This window comes from Ahaetulla prasina, chromosome 1, assembly GCF_028640845.1.
Source record: "Ahaetulla prasina isolate Xishuangbanna chromosome 1, ASM2864084v1, whole genome shotgun sequence".
Classification (NCBI taxonomy): domain Eukaryota; kingdom Metazoa; phylum Chordata; class Lepidosauria; order Squamata; family Colubridae; genus Ahaetulla; species Ahaetulla prasina.
Window position 1 is genome coordinate 111,582,868 of NC_080539.1, and position 21,881 is coordinate 111,604,748.

Genomic DNA, 21,881 nt, shown 5'->3' on the forward strand with positions numbered 1-21,881 from the left:
AATGCTTTTAAAAGTTAAAAAAAAAATCTTGATGATCGCGCGGCTCAGCTGGGCATTGGAGGTGGGCAGGGATTTTTGTTACTGGTTCTCCGAACCTCCCGCTGCCATTGCTACCGGATTGGGTGATCCAGTCCAAGCTGGGATCATTTCACCCCTGGAATAGGCACAGATGGAAACCATTTCTAGGAATGGCAACATATGTGTCAAGGTGTGCTGCACATTATTGTGCACAAACTCAGCTAATACCCATAGGTCCACCCAATTGTCCTGCTGAAAGTTAATGAAGCATTGCAAGTACTGCTCCAACACAGTGTTCAGATTTTCTGTACCTCAGTCCGTCTCCAGATAATGCACGGATGAGAGGCACACCTGCCCCTGCAGAAGTTATTTTAGGGTCTCACAGAGTTTAAAGAACCCTTGAATAATATTCTAAATAAAAATCCAAACTTTCTGAATGCTTCTGTAATCTTGTTTATAGAACCATTTATTCTTCAGACTACTAGCTCATAAGTAGGTTCACTTATAAGACAGCTCTATAATGTAGTTGGAAAACAATTCACCACTCCATTTCTTTACTGCCTTGACCAATTCATCTATTATACCTAAGCTTAATTTTCTTTCTATTCTAATACAGAACTAAAGCTTGAAATCACCAACAATTTTCAAACAATTTCAGTGACTCTGTTCTACATTCTTGCTGCCTGCTGGGATTTAAAACATAAAACTAATAAAACAGCACTTGCAGCATTTGATTAGTTAAGCAGACTGCTGCAGAAAAATAAATATAATTTTAAAGCTGGGAAACAACTACCATTACGCCTTTCTGACATTTAACAGAAAACAACATGCCTCAGATTCAATTTTCTTTAGTCCTTTGAAATTGGCACAGCTCAATAATATAAAGGTATTGAGGGAACAGGCCTGCTGTCAAAACCTTAAACTCAGACCGTGAATCTATGTAACGCATTAAAATTGAAAATTGTCCTCAAAACATTTAAAGCTACTACCCACATATGTTTCTACATAGATCTCATGGAATAGAAACAAAGAGACCGGATTTATTGTATCTTCAGAGTCAACTAAAGCTGTAAGAACAAAATGATTTCAGTTTAATAAACTCTATCATTCTTAGGCATACTGGTTTACAGCTTTCCTTATGCTACTCATTTCCAGCTTACACAATGAAGATTATTTGCTAGGGATTAGTTTTCTTTAGCTACCTTGTGATAGGTACAGCATGGTAGAATAATGAACACATTCCTTGACTGTTATTAAAACATGACAGCTTATGAATAAGAGTGACTAAAAGCATCAACTTGTTGAAGCATGTTTTAATGTTGTATTTACAAAAAGCTTTCCCTTAGAAGTGCAATAGTCTTCATTACCTTCTTTGAAATATTTGTCTCAGTTAAAACAAGCAGCACAAGCTGTCAAAATGATAGAGAATGCCAGTCATTCTTACCCACCCAACCCATCTGGAAAGATAAAATTAGAGTAAATGATTCAGTGTGGTTTCTTTGGAAGGATACAACAAAGTATTTCAAACTTAAATGGATGATATAATTGATGCATCTGTATTTTGTTGTCCTGGGTGAAAGGTACATGGAGTCATTAGAATGTGCCCCGACCTTATTATCCATTGATCTGATGATGCAGATGACCAGAGTAACAAGAAGTGTCAAAGGTCAATGCATATGAACCATTTTTGCTTGCCATTCAACACAATAAAACAGTTTATAGAGGACTATCTTCTCCTTCACCCCAATTCTATTTGGAAGCCACATAGAAGTGGGCAACATAATCCCCACCCTGTTTCTCTTGTTCTTTATCTCCCAAAATAATTTTGGGGCACAAGAAAAAAACAGGAAGATGCAATTTGGCAATATTGGGCCCATGAGCAATTAAAGAGAAGTACTCTATTTTTCAGAATATAAGACACACTTTTTTCTCCTCCAAAAGTGGGTGAAAATTGCAGTGCGTCTTATACACTGAATGTTGCTGAAGCCCCGCCTACCCGCTGGTCCCCACCCTTCAGCCATTTTCGGCCTCCGCGTGTCATATTTTCAGCCTCTGCCCGCCCCATTTTAGACCCATTCCAGGCTGCGGGGATCATCACAGCATATCGCTGCTGATTGCTGCCTCTGTGTATCACATTTTCGGCCTCCGCACACCCCTTTTTTTGGCCTCCGCGCATCGCATTTTTGGACAGTTCCAGGCAGCGGGGATTGGTGGTGATGTGCTTTGGCGATCCCTGCCACCTTGAATGGGTCTAAACCAGAGTGTGCAAAGGCCAAAAACGCAATGCGCAGAGGCAGCGATAGGATCTGGCGATCCCCACAGCCTACAACAGCTGATTGGTGGTATTCCAGGAGACCAATCCAACCACCAATCAGCTGCTCATGCTGAATCAGACTGTGATAACGTGCTGAAGGCTGTTTGCTGCAAGGACACTAGCCAGATGACTACCAATGGATGCTGGTAGGCAGAGGCAGAACTTCTTGTTTCTTGTTTTCCTCTGCAAAAAATAATGTGCATCTTATATTCTGGAGCATCTTATACTCCGAAAAATACGAAACTTTATATGTTTGTGTACACCCAAACATCTGCAAAACTATAACAGAAACTAAAAGCGTAATAACAGACTATGGCCCAACTGGCCTTGGAAAACTGTCCACACTCAGTGGGCATTGATCTTTGAGGCGGGAAGGGAAAAAAAGGAAAATAATATTCTTCAGGTTCCTGTATTGCTGGCTGGGTAGAAATGGACAATTCAAAGGCTTTATTGACCTCACAGCTTTAAATGACAACTTGGTAAAATGAAATGCAGCCTAATTCCTTTGTTCTGAATCTTGCTGTCCTCACCATTTGCTGCCACTTGCTAGTTGCGGTTCCTATGCGATGGTTCAGCCCTAAACCACAGTTTGAAAACAGAGGGTGTGTTTGCAGAACCAGCAAGACTTCAGGCTCATCCACAAAACTTGCTTGCCCTGGTGTGAGGACAGTCCATTTTGCAAAGATAGCAACACACATTGCCTTCAACCCATGTCAGTCACCATGAAGGGAATTTCCATGCTTCTTCCCTTGTTCTATTTCAAAAGTGGTGCTTTCCAGCTGTTGCCAGTGTTTGGTCTGTCTGCTGCATTCTACCTTACTGAACAAGCTCTGGTTCCACTGAAGTGGGTGCACTATTCTGCTAATATGTTCTCTATTCCTCCAGCATTTACTGCTGGAATTCCATGTTTTTCATGTCATGTGTTTCATCAGGTGCTTCTGGGTTTTCAGCATAGAAAAAAAAATAGAAAAATTCTTTGTGACCTATAAAGTCACAGCCCTACTCATTGAAGACTGGCTTGATTTTTAAATTTTTAAATTTTTGAATTTTTAATAATTTTACTGGGGTATTTTAGCATGGGTCAATTCGACGGTTTTAATTCTCGGCCATTTATCGAATATGTATTTTAATTGTTATTTTAATTTTGTATATTGAATTGTTTTAATTTTGGCTGTACACTGCCCTGAGTCCTTCGGGAGAAGGGCGGTATAAAAATCTAAATAATAATAATAATAATAATAATAATAATAATAATAATAATAATAATAATAATATACCCATACACAAATCTCACACATAGTGCACAGCTTCAGTGATCAATACATATTCCTCGTACGTCCAGTAAGATGTTCCTTTTAAATGTTTAAATACATAATATTAGGAGCTAGAAATTGAGGATACAGAAAGAGAACTGTTCATCTTTGTTATTTCTTCTGGTTGACACCTGGAAAATTTAAAAACAAACCAACAAAATTAAACTATATGGTAAAAACTATTATGTAAAACAGGGGTCTCCAACCTTGGCAAATCTGGCTGAGGAATTCTGGGACTTGAAGTCCACAAGTCTTAAAGTTGCCAAGGTTGGAGACCCCTGATGTAAAAAGCAAGGTTTCAATGGTATATTATTCCATTATTCATTTTATTTAAATTTATATGGCTATTTATATGGCTAATCAATTCACCTGTGGTTCTGGTGGCTAGCACACAATTCAAAGATTCATAAACAAAAACAATTTCGAAACAATTATTGTTATCCATATCATTTTTTCTTTAAATTGCAGATTGCTTACTGGGTGTCAAGAACAAATTTGGCAACTTTACTTGCAACTATTGAATTAGCAGCTGTGCTTAAACCAGTCTGAGAGAAAAGGAATAGTCATTAACTAACTGCAAGAGCTATCACCTGAATTAGTGTATACTCATTTTAACTGGGAAACAGATGGAATCTTAATTGGCTTGCTTTTAAAGGATCATTGCAAGGGCCTTAAAATGCGAATGGATTTATGGGAGCCAGACAAAAGTAGGCTGGACCTTAGAAAATCCCCGCTTGACTGCACAAAATCAGAATTAGGATTTTACAGAAGAGAACATTTTGGCATTAAGTCAGGGGTCCCCAATGCTTGGGCTATGGACCGGTACAAATCTGTGGCCTGTTAGGAACTGTGCTACATAATTGGAGGCAATGGTGGGTTTCAATTTTTTTTACTACCGGTTCTGTGGTTGTGGCTTGATAGGTATGGCATGGTTTGGTGGGTGTGGTTTGGTGGGTGTGGCAGGGGAAGGATACTGTAAAATCTTCATTCCCTCCCCAATTCATGGAAAGGATACTGCAAAATCCCCATTTCCTCCTGATCAGCTGAGACTTGGGAGGCAGAGAATAGATGGGGGCGGGGCCAGTCAGAATTTTTACTACCAGTTCTCCGAACTACTCAAAAATTCCGCTATCGGTTCTCCAGAACTGGTCAGAACCTGCTGAAACCCACCTCTGGTTGGAGGTGAATGGCAGGCAAACAAGTAAAGTGTCATCTGTATTTGTAGCCACTTTCCAGTGCTAGCGTCACAGCTACAGCTCCATCTTAGATCAGGCATTAGGTTCTCATAGGAGTGCAAACTCTACTGTAAAGTGCATATGTGAGGGATCTAGGTTGTGTGTTCCTCCGCATCCCCCAGTCTGTGGAGAAAATGTTTTCCATGAAACTGGTCCCTGGTATTAAAAAGATTGGGGACCACTGTTTAAGTGAAGTTCATCGTTTTTAAAAAATTCTGCACTTCCCTAAAAGGAAAATGTATCTGAATTTAAGATGATCCTCCTAAACAAGGAACATTATACTGAAGAAAGCTCACCTGTTTCCACATTCATTATTCTGTCAAATATAAACAAACTCTCCCATGTTAAAAGTAAATTATTTGTGGGAGAAACCCAGTCTTCTTTTTGTGTAAATAAAAATATACCCATCAGCCAAATCTACTCCCGGAGTTTCTGTCAATAAGCAGAACCAGATTTGGGGGAGGAAAAAGACAGAAAAAATAAAAGGGTGAGATTTTGTTGTTTGCTCACAGGTTGGATTTCACACTAAATTTGCCAATATGCATTCACATATAGAATTTAATTTGATATGAATAACATTGTTCAGTTTGCTGATTTAAAAAGTAATTTTTAAAGTATCTTGGATATTGAGAGAATATCAAAGATCATTAGACTTCCTAGCGCTCAAATTTTATTGCTATGAGACTTTTTACATAAGCAAGAAAATGAAATAAAAAGTAGTGATAGATAATTCAATACTTGGAATGTGTTCTCACAGAACTTTGCGTTGGTAAGATATTCAGTTCTAAAGCCTATTTGTGAGGCTTAGTTTATGTGTCATTCTAAGTTCCTGTGATTACCGGTAGTAGATAACTATCTCATGATAGAAGACATAACATACATGGAAGTCAGACAGATGTGGACATACGCCTATATAGGCAAGCATATTTTTCATAATGTCCACATGCCCCAGTCAAAAATTTTCACTCTAGATTTCTACAGTAAGCATCCAAATTTTAGCTCAGGAATGACTCATTGAAAACAAGTATATTAACAACACAGTAGCAAAGCAGAGTTCTGGATGATGCTATTTCTCCATTGTTTAGGAAGAACAGAAAGTACAGAGACAAACAATATGGCCATAACATGGCACCATCTGTTGCAAATTTAACAATGAAAACTCACAAAAGACATGGAATTCAAACATGCATTGCCTCATTTTTGTACTATTTGTAATTAATATATCCCTGAAATGAGGGTAGTTGTTGCATTCTGTTCTTCCTTCAATACATGTTAAAGAAGTAACATCAACAATTTACAATGTTTTGTTCATAGCTTTTCCCATATGCAACAGAAACATCTGTTGAAATGTTGAAAATCAGTGGCTTGGTATTATACTAAGTTATATACAATCTAATATCTAACAACACCATAAGGCGAGAATAATAAGTGAAATGTAGCAGCAGTATAATTATTCAGTGATTTAGCAAAAAGCAAAAGCTAGAAAAATAAAAGAGGCAATATAGCATCTCATTAAAATCTTGTAAAAGAAAAACAGAAAAGGAATGCTACTTTTGCTAAAAGTAGTTTTCTTAGCATCTAACATACACCATTTTACTTTTTCAGAAGATTGGGATATTTTTAAATGACATTTAATGTCCAGAGGTGTCTGTTTTAAAAAGACAGCATATTGCCCTCAACAATATGGGTTCTTATTTTACCGACCTTGGAAGGATGGAAAACTGAGTCAACCTCGAGTCAGGGTGAAATACCAGACTTTGGGAAGAATTAGCCTCCATTCTAAGTACTGCGCTACCAGGACTCCTCACTTTTTGAGACCCCTCTATCTATGTTTCCTGGTAAAATATATGGGAAAATTCCATTAGAGGGTCAACACATCTAGGATGATTAGTTCTCCATGATCTCAGAGAGCAAAATGAATATTGCCAATGGGTTCATCGGTATGTTTAACAGGGCATACTTTCCAAGCCCACCCTATCTATGTTTCCAGGTAAACTCTCATTGGGACACTTAGTTAGGGTTAGGAGTCTATTAACCTAGAGAGCAAAATGAATGTCACTAACGGATTCAAAGTGCTTTGGTAAGCTTATGAGGAGTTGACTTTTCAAGCCTACCCTATCTATATTTTCTGGTAAAATACATAGGAAAATCCCATTGGAGGCAATCCGGGGTGAAATGTTCCCGGTTTGGACCGGATCGCTTGATCCGGTAGTGATGGCAGCGGGCGGTTCAGAGAATTGGTAGCAAAAATCCCTGCCCCCACCTGCCCCAACTGAGCCGCGCAATCATCAGAGGTTTTTTTTTAACTTTTAAAAGCATTTTTTCTTTCGCCGAAAAAATGCTTTTAAAAGTAAAAAAAAAAAAAAGCCTCTGATGATCATGCGGCTCAGCTGGGATTGTCAGAACCCTTTAAAAGCATTTTTTCTACAACCTCTTCGGCCAAAGAGGATGTAAAAAAGAAGCTTTTAAAAGGTTCCTCTGGCGATCCCAGCTGAGTTGCCTGATCACCAGAACCTTTTAAAAGCATTTTTTCTTTCACCGAAAAAATGCTTTTAAAAGTAAAAAAAAAAGCCTCTGATGATCATGTGGCTCAGCTGGGATCGTCAGAACCCTTTAAAAGCATTTTTTCTACAACCTCTTTGGCCAAAGAGGATGTAAAAAAGAAGCTTTTAAAAGGCTCCTCTGGCGATCCCAGCTGAGTTGCCTGATCACCAGAACCTTTTAAAAGCATTTTTTCGGCCAAAGAGATTGTAAAAAAATGTTTTTAAAAGGTTCTGGTGATCAGGCAATTCAGCTGGGATCATCAGAACCCTTTAAAAGCTTTTTTTCCTCTGATGATCCCAGCTTAGTTGCCTGATCATCAGAACCCTTTAAAAGCATGTTTTCTACAAGCTCTTCCGCCCAAGAGGTTGTAGAAAAAATTCTTTTAGAAGTAAAAAAAAAACCAAAAAAAAAGTTGGCCATGCCCACCCAGCCACATTACCCCCCACCACCAAGCCACGTCCACAGAACTGGTAGTAACAAATTTTACATTTCACCCCTGAGGCAATCTTAAATACAGTTAGAATTAGGCCTGCATAAAATGAGAGAGTAAAATTGACATAGCCAACGGATTTGTAGTGCATTAGTATGCTTAGGGGGACGCTGACTTTTCGTGTCTGCCCTATCTACACTTTCTGCTAAAATAAATGAGAAATTGCAATTCTGGGGCAAATCCACATAGGGTAAACTCTCCATGAATTTGGATAGTAAAATGGATGTTCCCAACAGATTTATGGTGCACCTTATGCTTACGAGGTCACTGACATTTTGAGCATGGCCATCTATGTTTCCTACGAATACATGCAAAAATCCTATTGTGGGGCAAACCCATTTAAGAGTTATGTTTAGGTCTCCATGAACTCGGAGAGCGAAATGGATGTCACCAATAGATTCATAGTGCATCGGTATGCTTAGGTCTCTGGCTTTTTGAGCCAGCCCTATCTACTTCCTGGTAAAATACTTGAGAATCCCCTTAGGGTGCAAATCCACTTAAAATTAGGGTTAGGTCTCTTATGAATTCAGAGAATAAAATGGATGTTACAAAATGTAGTATTAAACTAAAACGATTTACAGCATAAGCAAAAGAGCCCAGAATAAAAAAACAACAACCATTAAAACATTAATGGTTTGAAAACTTTATATGGAAAATAAAATCCAAATGTTGTATTCTTTCTGATCACCACCCCACCTGGATAAATTGTGTTCTACCCAGAGTTGAGTCTGGTAGCAGTAGCATACACACGGTTACAACATTATCAGTAGGAGCATTTGGCTAAAGAGGGAGGGAAACCCAGAAACTTGAGCTTACCCTGCAGTAAATCCATCATATTTTCAGTAATGATATAATACGCAGGATTTTTGGGGGAGAGAAGAGAACCTTTTTATTGCACAAGAGCGCCCGCTACACCTAACACTAGCTGACTAAACACCCAAACCCTTAACTCGCGGTGTAACAGCATCCTTATACCCAGGTTTATGGCCACTCCCCCACTCTGCTTGGGCCAATAGGAAACCAGAGGGGCGAGGCGTCTGTGCTTGCGACTCTGGCGCGGAAGCACTGCCCCCGTTTCTTCTTCCTGAGTGCTTCGCTTATTTTCTCATCCGTTTGTGTTGCCGCCGCCGTTGCCGCCATCGTCGGATCCGCCCAGCCTCAAATCCCGGGCATTTTGCTGGGATCTGGACTGTCGGCTGCTGGCTGGAGCGGTCCCGCTTTGAAAAGAGCTTCTGCTTGGCAAAACACAGATTAATGGTAATCATAATTCCCCACCCAACCCGTTCATTACTCTATCTAGGTTTATCCGTATTTCGGAGATTTTTCAGCATCGCTGTCCTGTTTCCCGTGCCCAGTGCTCCATAACCATCCACGCACTTGGGGTGCTTCTACATCCACGCATTTAAGAGAACGGCAGATTCTGATGTGCCAGCGTTGTACCATCGCCGGGTTATTTGCCCTCCTTACCCGATGTCGCATTTCTTGCTTCCAATAAAGCGTTGTTCCAACGTTGTGTTAACGCCAAGCTCGTCCCCTGAACTCGAGAGAATGTCAGCACACGATTTGATACTTCGTGTATGATTACGTACCCTTGGAAGGCTCGATAGGACTTACTCCAAATTTAGCTTTGCCCCTTTTGTAAGAAAACGGGTACTTTATATAATTTGCTGCTGGATGGCAGCAGGTGGCAGTGACTAATCAAAGGTGGTTGCTTTGGGGAAAGCTAAACAGGATTAAGCTTGATTAAGACTCGGATGGGAAATCAACCCCTAAGACTGAATGATAATATTTCCAAAGAATGCAAAAGCAAATTATTTATATATCGTTGCCACCAACACCCATCCCCATCCCACAACATGTATGTGTCACAGTTGTGATCAGGAAGCAAACTCAGGTCTTTGTAGAGTTTACTATTTTGTACTAAGTGGGTTTGCAAAAGATACCCATTGCTGGTTCCCGTTCTTTGACTTTACTCAACTAGGAATTAGATGCAATGTTTTTATTCTCTGTTAAGTGAGTACTTTTTGTACTACATATGTCTTCAGGTCCTATAATTTCTGTCAACTGGGACAGACTGTAAAAAGAGGTAACAGTCCAAATGATGTTCCTATCAAATCCCTCAGTCTTGTATAATTTTTTTGCTCATATACTGAGGAATACAGGATATACAGTACAACAAATCTTAAACAAAAATTTGTGGATGTATTCTAATTATCCATATCCATGGCTGTAAAAACAATTAGATTATACTCTAATTGTTTCCCAGCCAGAGGCAAACTGAGATCATATATTCCAGTTATTGTACTACCTATACAGCTACATTTTTTAGGGAGAGAGGGTATCCTTTTTTCCATTTAATAGTTCCAAATGAGCAAATTTTGATAGCTGATAAGTGAAATCTTATCAAGTAATTTTAATTATTATTATATACTTTATTCATTAAACATGAAACTCAGTCAACTGAACATTCAAAAATGCATCACAAATACTATTGACTGGTGTTAATGGTTGATACAGGTTGCTGCTAGCATCCTAAGTATCAACCAAGTACCTTCTTACGATGTACGATGTTCCAAGTAGTGCAGTTTTTTGCAGTTTCACTGGTGTTATTGGAGGAAGCTGCAATTTGTTGATGTATCTTATAAAATTCTTGGACATGGTACCAAGTGCCCTGATGATCATGGGTATCACTGTTACATGTTTCATTCATAGCTGTGTAGTTTCAATGGCTAGGTTGTGATATTTCATGATTTTTTCCAGTTCTTTTTCTTCAACTCTGGCATTTCCTGGTACCGCAATGTCAATAAATTGTATGTTTTGGTTTTCAACAACTGTGATATCTGGCGTGTTGTTGTTGTTGTTGTTGTTATTATTATTATATTTTTACCCCACCTTATATTTGTTTCAAGGTGGCAAACATAACTAATACTCCTGCCCTCTATTTTTCCCACAATAACAACCCTGTGTTGTGTTGTGGGTTGGGCTGAGAGAGTGGTGTTTCTTGCCCATTGGATTAAGAGAGGCTGAGAACTCATATCTTTTGATTTCTAGGCCAGCACTTTTAACTATATTACCAAACAAGCTTCTTAATAATTAATTAACAATATATTTATAAAAATGCAAAATAATAAAAATAATGATCCTGACTTCAAGAAGTCAATTGGCTATTGGTGAAAAGGAACCTCAAATTCTACTTTAATAAGTGAAAAGAGGCACAAGCGATCTTTAGTTGAGATTTTTCCTTATTAGTTAAGAGAATTTAGTATTCTAATATTGGTAGTATCTGTGACATGTTTGAGAACAACCTAAAGTTTTCATGTACTTGTGAGGCAAAATTTAAAGTGTTGCTTAAGAATCCAAGTTTATTTATAAATCTTGGGTACAAATATTTGTAAATATTTGTAAATATTTGGAAGCAATAAGTAAACTCATAGAATTTTGGCTTAGAATTGCAGGGGAACTACATCAATTATACTAGCAGGTAACATTTTTAATTCCATTTTTTCACCCTGAAGTTGGGGCACATGGCTCCTCTTTTGCCTTATGTTTCTTTGCTGCAGAAGGAGGTAGAATATCTGAGTCTAGAGATAGTCCATCCTTGTGACTTCCTTTTTAATCTTTAGGATATTATTCTTTTGTTTGCCTTCTATGTTTATACACAGTCTTTAATTCTTTACTTTATTTTTATACTTAAAGGACTACAGATAATTTATAGCATAAGACAAAATATAATTTCATGATAAACTGAAAGCCATATATCAATAGACTAGACTAGACTAGACTAGACTAGACTAGACTAGACTAGACTAGACTAGACTAGAATAGAATAGAATAGAATAGAATAGAATAACAGAGTTGGAAGAGATCTTGGAGGTCTTCTAGTCCAACCTCCTGCTTAGGCAGGAAACCCTATACCATTTCAGACAAATGGTTATCCAATCTCTTCTTAAAAACCTCCAGTGTTGGAGCATTTACAACTTCTGGAGGTAAGTTGTCCCACTGATTAATTGTTCTGTCAGGCAATTTCTCCTTAAATGTAAATAGCATATTAAATGTACTATTATAACTCTTTAATATGTGTCACAGATTCAACTATGGTCTGAAGCAATAAGCATTCTCTCCTGAAGAATCACATCTTTAACATTTTCTTCGATACCAAGAGAGAGTGCTATCTATGGAATTCTTAGACAGGATGTTCCAGAGAATGGAACCATAAATGAAAAACTGTAATTTCTAGTCTCTCTCATCTGACTCTTAAATGGGGGCTAGAATGTAGACTTTTAACATCCCCACACAGGATTTACAGACCAACAGACAGATTCTGTTTACTTCATAGCTGGTTAATAAGATATTGCAGGGTAGATCACTCATATTTTGCTTCTGTGTTTCTTTCTGTAGATGTCTCATTTTTCTATTGAAGATGAAGCTCTCTTACAACCTATGCTCAGACAGTTATTGCAAAGTGTCAAAGAAAAAATCACAGGAGCTCCATCCGTAGAATGTGCTGAAGAGATTCTACTCCATTTGGAAGAAACAGATGAGAACTTTCATAAGTAATTTACTGACATGATTTTGTGACGTGATAATTTTAAAAGGGAAACTCTTTCTTCACAATTCTTCCTTGGTGGTTAAGGCAACAAGCTAGAAACCAGGAGCCCAGGAATTCTAGACCTGCTTTAGGCACAAAGCCAGTTGGGTAACCTTGGCTATTCATTCTATCTCAGCTCTAGTAAGCAGGCAAGGGCAAACCACTTAAATTTTGCCAAGAAAATAGGACTGTATAATACTTAAGAATGTTCCTAATAGATATTAATTGCAATATTTCAAGCTTTGGAATATGGCATCCAGTGTGCCTTTGTATTTACTTCTTCTGTTATTCCAACCATCAGATTCCCTAATCTGGCAGCCTGGCGGGGGAGCAGGAGGGGAACTGGGCTGCCCGAGCCTCAGGCTGGTATGCATACATATGTGCACGTAGCACTTGTGCGACTGGCAGATTGGTGTGCATGCATGCAACTCAACTTGTTCAAGCAGCAGGCCAGCAAGCACGTGTGCAACTGCCTGTCAGCTCGCCACTTGCAGAAGTTGAGCTGCGAATGCACACACACTCTGGTCAGCCATTCATGCGGCCCAAGTCCAAATAGGCCACGGCCCCGTAGTGGGTCACGGGCCAGAGATTGCTCTAAGCCAGGGGTCTGCAAACTTGGCTCTTTTAAGATTTGTGGACTTCAACTCCCAGAGTTCCTCAGCCAGCAAAGCTGAGGAACTCTGGGAGTTGAAGTCCACAAGTCTTAAAAGAGCCAAGTTTGCAGACCCCTGCTCTAAGCCATAGTTTTCTTTAATTAGGGAAAAAGATATGCAACATTTTCAGTTGATATACTGGTCTCAAATGCTGTTTGGTGTCTGAATTTAATATTTCAGTTCACTTCTGAAATTCTTCCAAAATGTCCATGTACTCTTTACCATAGTTAATGGAATATTCTTATAGTTACTTAATGAAATATGTTTATTATTAAAAACAGATTGACATGAAACATAATGTTTTACATTTTAATTGTTATTACAGCTATGAATTTGTAAAGTATCTTAGAGAATATATAAGTAACATCTTGGGGTCCGTAATAGAAGAAGAAACTGAAAAATGTACCTCAGCCCAAAATCAGGGGGAAGGTTCGAATTATGACACTCTGGTACAGCATGTTACTAAAAAGACGCGGGAATCAAAGGAGTAAGTATATGTACATATCTAAAACGCAATTTCCAAAAGCGAATGCCTAATTATAGGTAGTCCTCGACTTATGACCACAATTGAGCCCAAAATTTATGTTGCTAAGTGAGAAATTTGTCAAGAGAGTTTTGCCCCTTTTTATGACTTTTCTTGCCACGTTTGTTGAATGTGAATCAGTGCAGTTGTTAAACAGTTAGTAACACAGTTGTTAGGAGAATCTGGTTTCCCCCTTGATTTTGTTCGTCAGAAGATTGCAGAAGATGACCACACATGACCCCACATCATAAATGTGAGTCAGTTGTCAAGCATCCAAATGTAAATCATGTGACCATCAGGATGCTGCAGTGGTCATATGTAAAAAATGGTCATAAGTCACTTTCAGTTGTTGTAACTTCAAGCGGTCACTAAGGGAACTATTGTAAATCAAAGACTACCTGTGAATTACTCATTTTTCCTTGTTTTTGAGTTAGTGCTACATTCCTTCTGGTATTTTTTTTTTTCTGAATATTGTAATGACTCTAAAAAATTTCTTCTTGTTCACTTTGGTCCTTGTTTTATCAGATTATTGTTCATTTTATGTAATTGAAGAAAGCTGCCTGTTTTCAAATAAATATGTAGCTCCTATTTCTCATATATATATGTGTGTGTGTGTGTGTGTGTGTGTGTGTGTGTGTGCATATATATGTGGTTATTCGGGTTTTCTCCCGTGTAAAATTGGAGGTGTCTTGGCGATGTTTCGACGAAATCCCATTCGTCACCTTGACGAATGGGATTTCAAAACGCCGCCAAGACACTTCCAATTTTACGCGGGAGAAAACCCGAATAACCAAAGACCTACATACAAACACCCGCGAAAACCTCAGAATATATATATATATATATATATGTGTGTGTGTGTGTGTGTGTGTGTGTGTGTGTGTGTGTGTAGGTCTTTGGTTATTCGGGTTTTCTCCCACGTAAAATTGGAAGTGTCTTGGCGACATTTCGACACAGTCTCATTCGTCATCTTCAGGCTTCCAATTTTATGCGGGAGAAAACCTGAATAACCAAAGACCTACATACAAACACCTGCGAAAACCTCAGAAAACATATATATATGTAGGTCTTTGGTTTTCAGAAAACAAATATATATATGTATATATATATGAATATATATATTCTCTCATATATAAATAAATAAATAAATAAATAACTGGCTCTGGCCTTTAAACTTGCCATTATGCAGTGCAGTGCTTTTCTGCCCTGAACAAAGGATTAGTATTGATTGCTAAAATGGCCCCATACCAGTTTACGATTCTATCCCTGTTTTCCTCTAAAGCAAATTCCGATATTCAGCTTTACTGTTCTTTATTACATAAAATACCTTTAGGAAAAGCAGTGTGAGAAATATAGTCAACTTATGCTATACAAGATTCCTTCCAAATAGTAGTACAAAGGAAGGATGTGTTCTGAATATAATCTCCTCTGGGTTGTTAAGCAAACATAAAAAATGACTTTGAAAAATAACTTGAGAAGGAAAAAAAAAACTAAACCTCAGTGAATACTAATTTTTTAGTATTAAAATTTTGCCTGTCTTAACAATTTTATAGTGCAAAATACCTTACTGTAAAGAAGTACAGTAAAAAATAAGACTATAGGTAGTCCTCGATTTACACCAGTTCATTTAGTGACAGTTCAAAGTTAAAATCACTGGCAGGCAGTAGTTCATATGATAGAAAGGCAGAAATACCAAGAGTGAAATGAACCCTGTGCAGCAACGTTCAGTGTCCAACTCTAATGACGAGATCAATCTTATAAACGTTTTAATAGTTAATTGCAGTGATATGTGGATGGCCACGTTCTGTAAAAGGAAATTAGAAATGTCATTGTGAAAAACTCTTGTTACTTAATCAGTACTTAATTGCTTTTATAAATTAGCATGTGTGGCCTGCTGTATTTTTAATAAGCCATTTATTTACATTCAGGAATTGAGCCAGCTAGGCAAGGTTCTTTTTCTTTTTTCTTTTCTTTCTTAATGGAAGAAGTCAGTCCCTAAAAAACATAAATATTGTTTATCTTCTAGTCATACAGCAGTCATACCTGTATGACGGCCTATAATTATACAATATCCAAAACAAATTCTAAAATCTCTATAATACACTTTTGCAATTTTTAATTCCTTCCTTCCTTCCTTCCTTCCTTCCTTCCTTCCTTCCTTCCTTCCTTCCTTCCTCCCTCTCTCCCTCCCTCCCTCCTTCCCTCCCTCCCTCCCTCCCTCCCTCCCTCCCTCCCTCCCTCCTCATATTCTGTGCTTGAAAATGGTATACAATATCTCAAGCTTTCTGCTCAGTTCATCTTATTTCACAAGGGTCTGTGACAATTTCTTACGTTTACATAATCTCATCAGAATTATGCATGTGTTGTGCATTCATACATTTCTCCTTGGTTTATTAACACAACATACCGTTCCAAGAGGTGGAAATTTTGTTTAGGAAAATGCATAAATAACAGCATTAGAATCTGCCAGAGCATAATAATACAGTTGTAATCACAAGCAGATATAAACAGTAATCCCAACCAAAACGCACAGATGATTACAAGTGCTGAATACATTCATCTAAGAATTATAAGAATTGCTACTAAAAATAACCTTGATGTTTTTGTAATGTTTAGGTATCATGCCTATATTCTGCTAAATATTTGGGTATCTAAAACATTGGATGGTGTTGTTCTTCCAATACCAGTTTGAATTTTTGAATAAAGCAGATTATTTTTGTTTAAGAAATGTGGTATACGGGTAGACCTTGACTTGCAACCCACAAGTGAGCCCAAAATTTCTGTTGTTAAATGAGATATTTGTTAAGTGAGTTTTGCCCCATTTTACAACCTTTCTTGCCGCAATTGAATCACTGCAATTGTTAAGTGAATCTGGCTTCCCCATTGACTTTGCTTGTCTGAAGGTCACAAAAGGGGAATCACATGACCTCAAGACACGGCAAACGTCATAAATATGAGTCAGTTGCCAAGCGTCTGATTTTTGAACACAGGGCCATGGGGATGCTGCAATGATCATAAATGTGAAAAAGTCACCTTTTTCAGTTCCCTTGTAACTTTGAATAGTCACTAAATGAACTGTTGTAAGTCGAGGACTACCTGTAATGTCCCTCTTTATATTATCCTGAACTGATCTAGTGAAAAATAATATTTTGAATTCAGAATGACTTAGGATGCAAGTCTGAGCTCATATATATGGCAGTTAATTTTGTTGGATTCAGTTGGACTTGGTTCTGAATAGGTATATGTGAGATTGCATGTTTACTTTTCATTGTATACTCTTCTTTAAACAGTGCTCATCGGTTTCAGTAAGATTTTCTTCCTAACTTGGTTAGGAAGTTAGTTTGTACATATTACAACACATGGATTTTAATAATTTGGTTTTTTAAATAACTTTTCAACTGAAGGTATAGAGAAATGATGCATTCGCTGAAGAATGTCATGATGGTTGTAGTTGAATCTCTAATTAACAAGTTTGAAGAAGATCAAATGCGCTACAAGGAGATGCAAAGAAAAGTGAAAACAGAACCACCCAACAGTTATGCAGATAACTGTTCTGATAGTGATTCTTCCTTTAACCAGGTATGCAATTATACAAAGGAATGGATGGGGAGAAAGAGGGAGGGAGAGAGAGAGAGAGAGAGAGAGAGAGACTGATCAATTGACTGACTGACTGACTGACTGAGACTGTTTGGAGCTTTGCAACACTGTTGAAGATAATATTTTCACAAATTAGGTTTCCATCTCCTTTGTCATTTATTTAACCTTCTAGTTCTTCTGATCCCCTTTTTCTTATACTTCTTTTTCTTGCTGTATCCCAGATAACAAAAAGGAATCAAATGAAGCCTAGGCTTTGTTGTCATAGCCCAGTGATAAGGGTTTTCTCTTGACTTAGAGTTAGTGTTTTGAAGACCGTAAAGGAGAAAAAGGGAATTCACCATTCAGTTTCCAAAGTATATTCCTTTTGAATATGGACAAAGCAGTTGGTTGTTTCTTTTTTTAGGTCATGGTTGTTTAAAGTTAGAAAACAGTTATCCTGATAAAACCTGCTTTGGGTTGCAATTATATCTTTAACAGGGAAGGATTGGCAAAACGATGTGGTCTCACACTGAATACAAATATGCAACAAAATTTTTAACTTTCATTCTTTGCTCATTTGTATACCCAATTAATAAACTGCATATATTTCAGACAATGAGAAAAATGTCTGAATGCTTGTCAAAGGCTACACACTACAGATTTATGCTTTATCATCTCAACGGATGTCTTAAGTTATCATTCATAACCAAACTTGCAGACTTTATTTCTAACATGTACAGAAGCATCTATGTTTCAAAAGAGAAAAATGGCTCAAATAATATATTTAGTTCCTATTCCTTGAACTGGTATGCTGTTTTTCATTGCCCTCCCAGGAAAAAAAAAAGATGGCTTTAGAGAAGAAAACATATGCCAAAGAATGAGGCAATGTGGAAATGACAGTGCTCTCTAACCAGTAAAGCTAAAAGTACATGCACACATAATTAGTTTGAAAAATAGAAATTTTTAGAGGAAAATGAAGAACAATAGGGCATAATTGTTGAAATTATTGTGATTGATAGTAAGGAGAACAGAAAACAGGTCTCAGATAATTAAAAGAAATGTCTTGAGCATAGATTGTTTGTTAGATTCCAGCTGTTTATCATTTTAAAAATTGGCAAAAGCTTCACGCTTCTTAGTCAAATTAGAGTACTGTATGCTCCCATTAGATAAAGAGATGGTGTATCTGAATATTCTGAGACAAAAGTTGCTTGTGAAGACAGGAGCAAATCGAAGCATATAGTTTGGAAAGAGATGTTGGGAACTAGAACAGAAAGAACAATGCTAGGAAAGAGTAGCACAGACCTTAATTACTAGTCATGACCAAATGCCTCTGCAGAAAAGAAAATTATACCAGTATCGAGGTGGCATGTGGATTATCAAGGGGGGCACAGCTGATCTATCTTGGAGAAGAGAAAAGATTAGCTCTGAAACAATGTTTTCAGCTTGACTTCTGTATTGGCCAATGTAAAGATACAGTATGCGTCTGAATTAGCTAGTTCAGCTATTAGTGCATGTACTGTACTGAATGTAGTTTCTTTTAATTCTATGGATGGTAAAGGTTCATGCTTTTCTTTATTAGTAAATAGATCTGCATTTCTATAAGTACATATTTATATTGGATGAAAGTTATGCATATGCAGCCATGCCTTGTGATTGTTGCTATCAGTGCCTCCAATTTCATCCTTCGCCATTTTCAGAGATAAAGTGGCATCTTGAGGCAGTGAGTCAAGGTACTGTCAGGGGAAAATATGTGAGGTTAAGAGTGGATTGCATATCCTGATTACAGTATAAATAGGTTTTTAAAAAATTTCTTACACTGTAAAATCAAAATGAGCAGAAATTGGGATGTGATATGGAAGACTAGGGTGGTCTATGTATTTGTTAACATATCATACCAGGTTTTTTGCTCACATAAATTTATGTCAGCATGATAGAAGATTTTGCACCAAAGTTAGTGGAGAATAGGTATTTCTTTCTTTGTGGTTCTTAGTGTTTACTGCTGACAAAGGCAATGAGAGATTGTTTTCTCTAATTTACGCTGTTAGACTTAAAGTTGTATTTTCTTGAAACTGTTATGATAAAATCAATAAATAAAATCTATTCCATTTAAAGCAAAGTCTAGAGGCCTATTGATTTTTAAAGACGTGCGCTTTCTTTGGCGGAAGACAAAATACATGAGAGTGCCTTACAGAAACTCTGGGGCACAAACAATATTCTCCCATTTAAAGATTTCTCACTAACTGCAGTGCTGAAGGGAATTAAATTACATATCTTCACTATAATGTAATGTAGGAGAGGCATACAAAATATCCATAGCTCTTTCCGCCATCCACTGCAGTGGCATAAACAGTTCACAGGATAGGACAGGAAAAATTGACAACTGGGAGAGAGAATGGAAAGGAATGAGTAAGATAGATAGATACATAGATAGATAGATAGATAGATAGACAGACAGACAGACAGACAGATGATAGATAGATGGTAGATAGATAGATAGATAGATAGATAGATAGATAGATAGATAGATAGATAGACAGACAGACAGACAGACAGACAGACAGACGGTAGATTGGTAGATAGATAGATAGATAGATAGATAGATAGATAGATAGATAGATAGATAGATAGATAGATAAATAGATAGAAGGTGTGGTCCAAAGATCTGCAGAACAAAGGAGAAAGAGGCCTACAAACATTGGAGATGTCAACTCTTTTAAACATTTTTAAATCTCCATTTCATTGGAGATGTTAGCTCTTTTAAGCTAGCTCATCAGCTCTCTAAATAACATATGAGTGATGGGTTTACATTATATTTATAGGAGTGTGCATAAACTGAATTCGCCCTAGAAAAACAGGTAGCAGTTTATGACAAAAATCCATCCATAGATGTGGAAGTTCAGTGATTGACTTTGGACCCATCACTTATCTAACCTACTTCTTCATGGGATTCTTATGGAGAGTGCTTTATAGCATTATATCATTTTAAAAAAAGATTTAATAATTACAATGTGCTCTTTCTTTTTTTTAATAGCAATCTAAAATCCTGTAAAGTCAATTTCAGTTAGTTGGGTTTGGTTAGTGAGCATTTTTACAATGTATTACAGAGTTACACGTTTATGAATCAAGAACAATTACAGCTGCTTGTAGAAAGACTGGATCCAACACAACCTAAGGAGGTAAGTTTAAAAAAATTGCTCGGGAAAACAAAATTCTCTTGCACATGCATGGACAAATTAAGTTTGGTTTTGTCATGTGTTAAGCTCATATTTGGTGAACTGCTTCTCAGTCCAGTAAAGTGGTTTCATTTTTGTAATCTAAAAAACATAAAACTCGAGGAACAACATAGGGTAGGGTAAAAGGGGTGGAGATGTGATCAATGGGGTAAGGATACTTGTCAGATGGATGGAAATATATGTCTTCTGATCTAATGGGACAGAATCTGTTTCCTACTGGCTTAACTATTCCTCTTCTTAGTCTTATACTTAAAGCATAGTCTATTTCTACTCCTTTGCCTGAGATGGTTCTTCAGAAGTCTCACTAGTATCAACTGCTTTGATAAAAGTTATTCGTTAGAGGTGGGAATGTAGTAGAGCAAAACTATGTGCATACATCTGAGAGTAAAAACAGTTCTGTAATCAATATTTTTTCAAGAACACCCCCCCCCCCTTACCATCATTCTTAATGATTAGGGTGATGATGGAGAATTAGATTTTTGACATAACCTTTATTGTAGGTTTATATTTTAATTTCATTCTAATAATGCAGTTTTCTTACTCCATTTTCCTTGATTTTTTTAGGTCCGCCAAGAAGCCATTCAAACCTTGTGTTCTGCACCCCCATCTGATATTTTAAATTGTGAAAGTTGGAGTACCTTACGTAAACATCTTGCAACAGCACTCTCGGATCCTGATTCCAGTTTCAGTGTAAAGATACTAATAAGCTTTTTATTCTTAACCAATATTTCCATTGTTTATAATTTATACAGTACATAAATTCCAAACATTTTTACCATCTGCCTAATAAATTGGTAATTCAAAGTGATTCTCACTATTTGGTTAAAGAAGCAGACATATTGTTATTACTTTTTCAGGCATTATTCAAAAAACATTAGTTTCCTGAATAATGCCTTAATAAATAATGCCCGAATAACTCCTGAATAAATAAAGCCAGAAGAATGTTATTAATATATGATAATATTATAGAATTTTCTTTGAATTAGAGACGTGCAACGTGCCAGAGCCCCAGAAATATTGGATGCAAAATTATTAATCTGTTAGTAATATGAAATAGATAATGCTTTCTGTATACATAAACTTGAATGTAATTCTAATTAATTCATTGTAGCTGATACATTTGCACAGTAATTTTCATATCTGTCATTTTCACCAACCATTGGACAGTATTTAATTTACTTTTTAAAAAATATACTTTATTTAGGTTTTAATAAAGATAAATACTATCAGAAACTAAAGTTTAGAAGAAAGGAAAAAAGAAAGGAAAGGGGAAAAAAAGACAAAGTCCAAATGCTAAAAAAAAAAAAGGAAAGAACACATAAAGAAGTAGATTCTCAGCTTTTTTACAACAGTTATAAATTTACCTCTTACTTTTATTATCTGTTTTATATTAT

General features: G+C 37.0%; 1 protein-coding gene across 1 annotated transcript in view; it reads left to right on the forward strand.

The window, feature by feature from the left end:
• Positions 1-8,874: 8,874 nt before the first annotated feature.
• Positions 8,875-21,881, forward strand: part of TBC1D32 (TBC1 domain family member 32) — a 101,058-nt gene continuing 88,051 nt past the window's right edge. The window contains exons 1-6 of the mRNA XM_058172800.1: positions 8,875-9,171; positions 12,313-12,467; positions 13,481-13,642; positions 17,083-17,257; positions 20,359-20,430; positions 21,052-21,177. Of these exons, the coding sequence (XP_058028783.1) occupies positions 9,169-9,171; positions 12,313-12,467; positions 13,481-13,642; positions 17,083-17,257; positions 20,359-20,430; positions 21,052-21,177 (693 nt within the window). The 5' untranslated portion in view covers positions 8,875-9,168. The remainder of the gene's footprint in view (positions 9,172-12,312; positions 12,468-13,480; positions 13,643-17,082; positions 17,258-20,358; positions 20,431-21,051; positions 21,178-21,881) is intronic.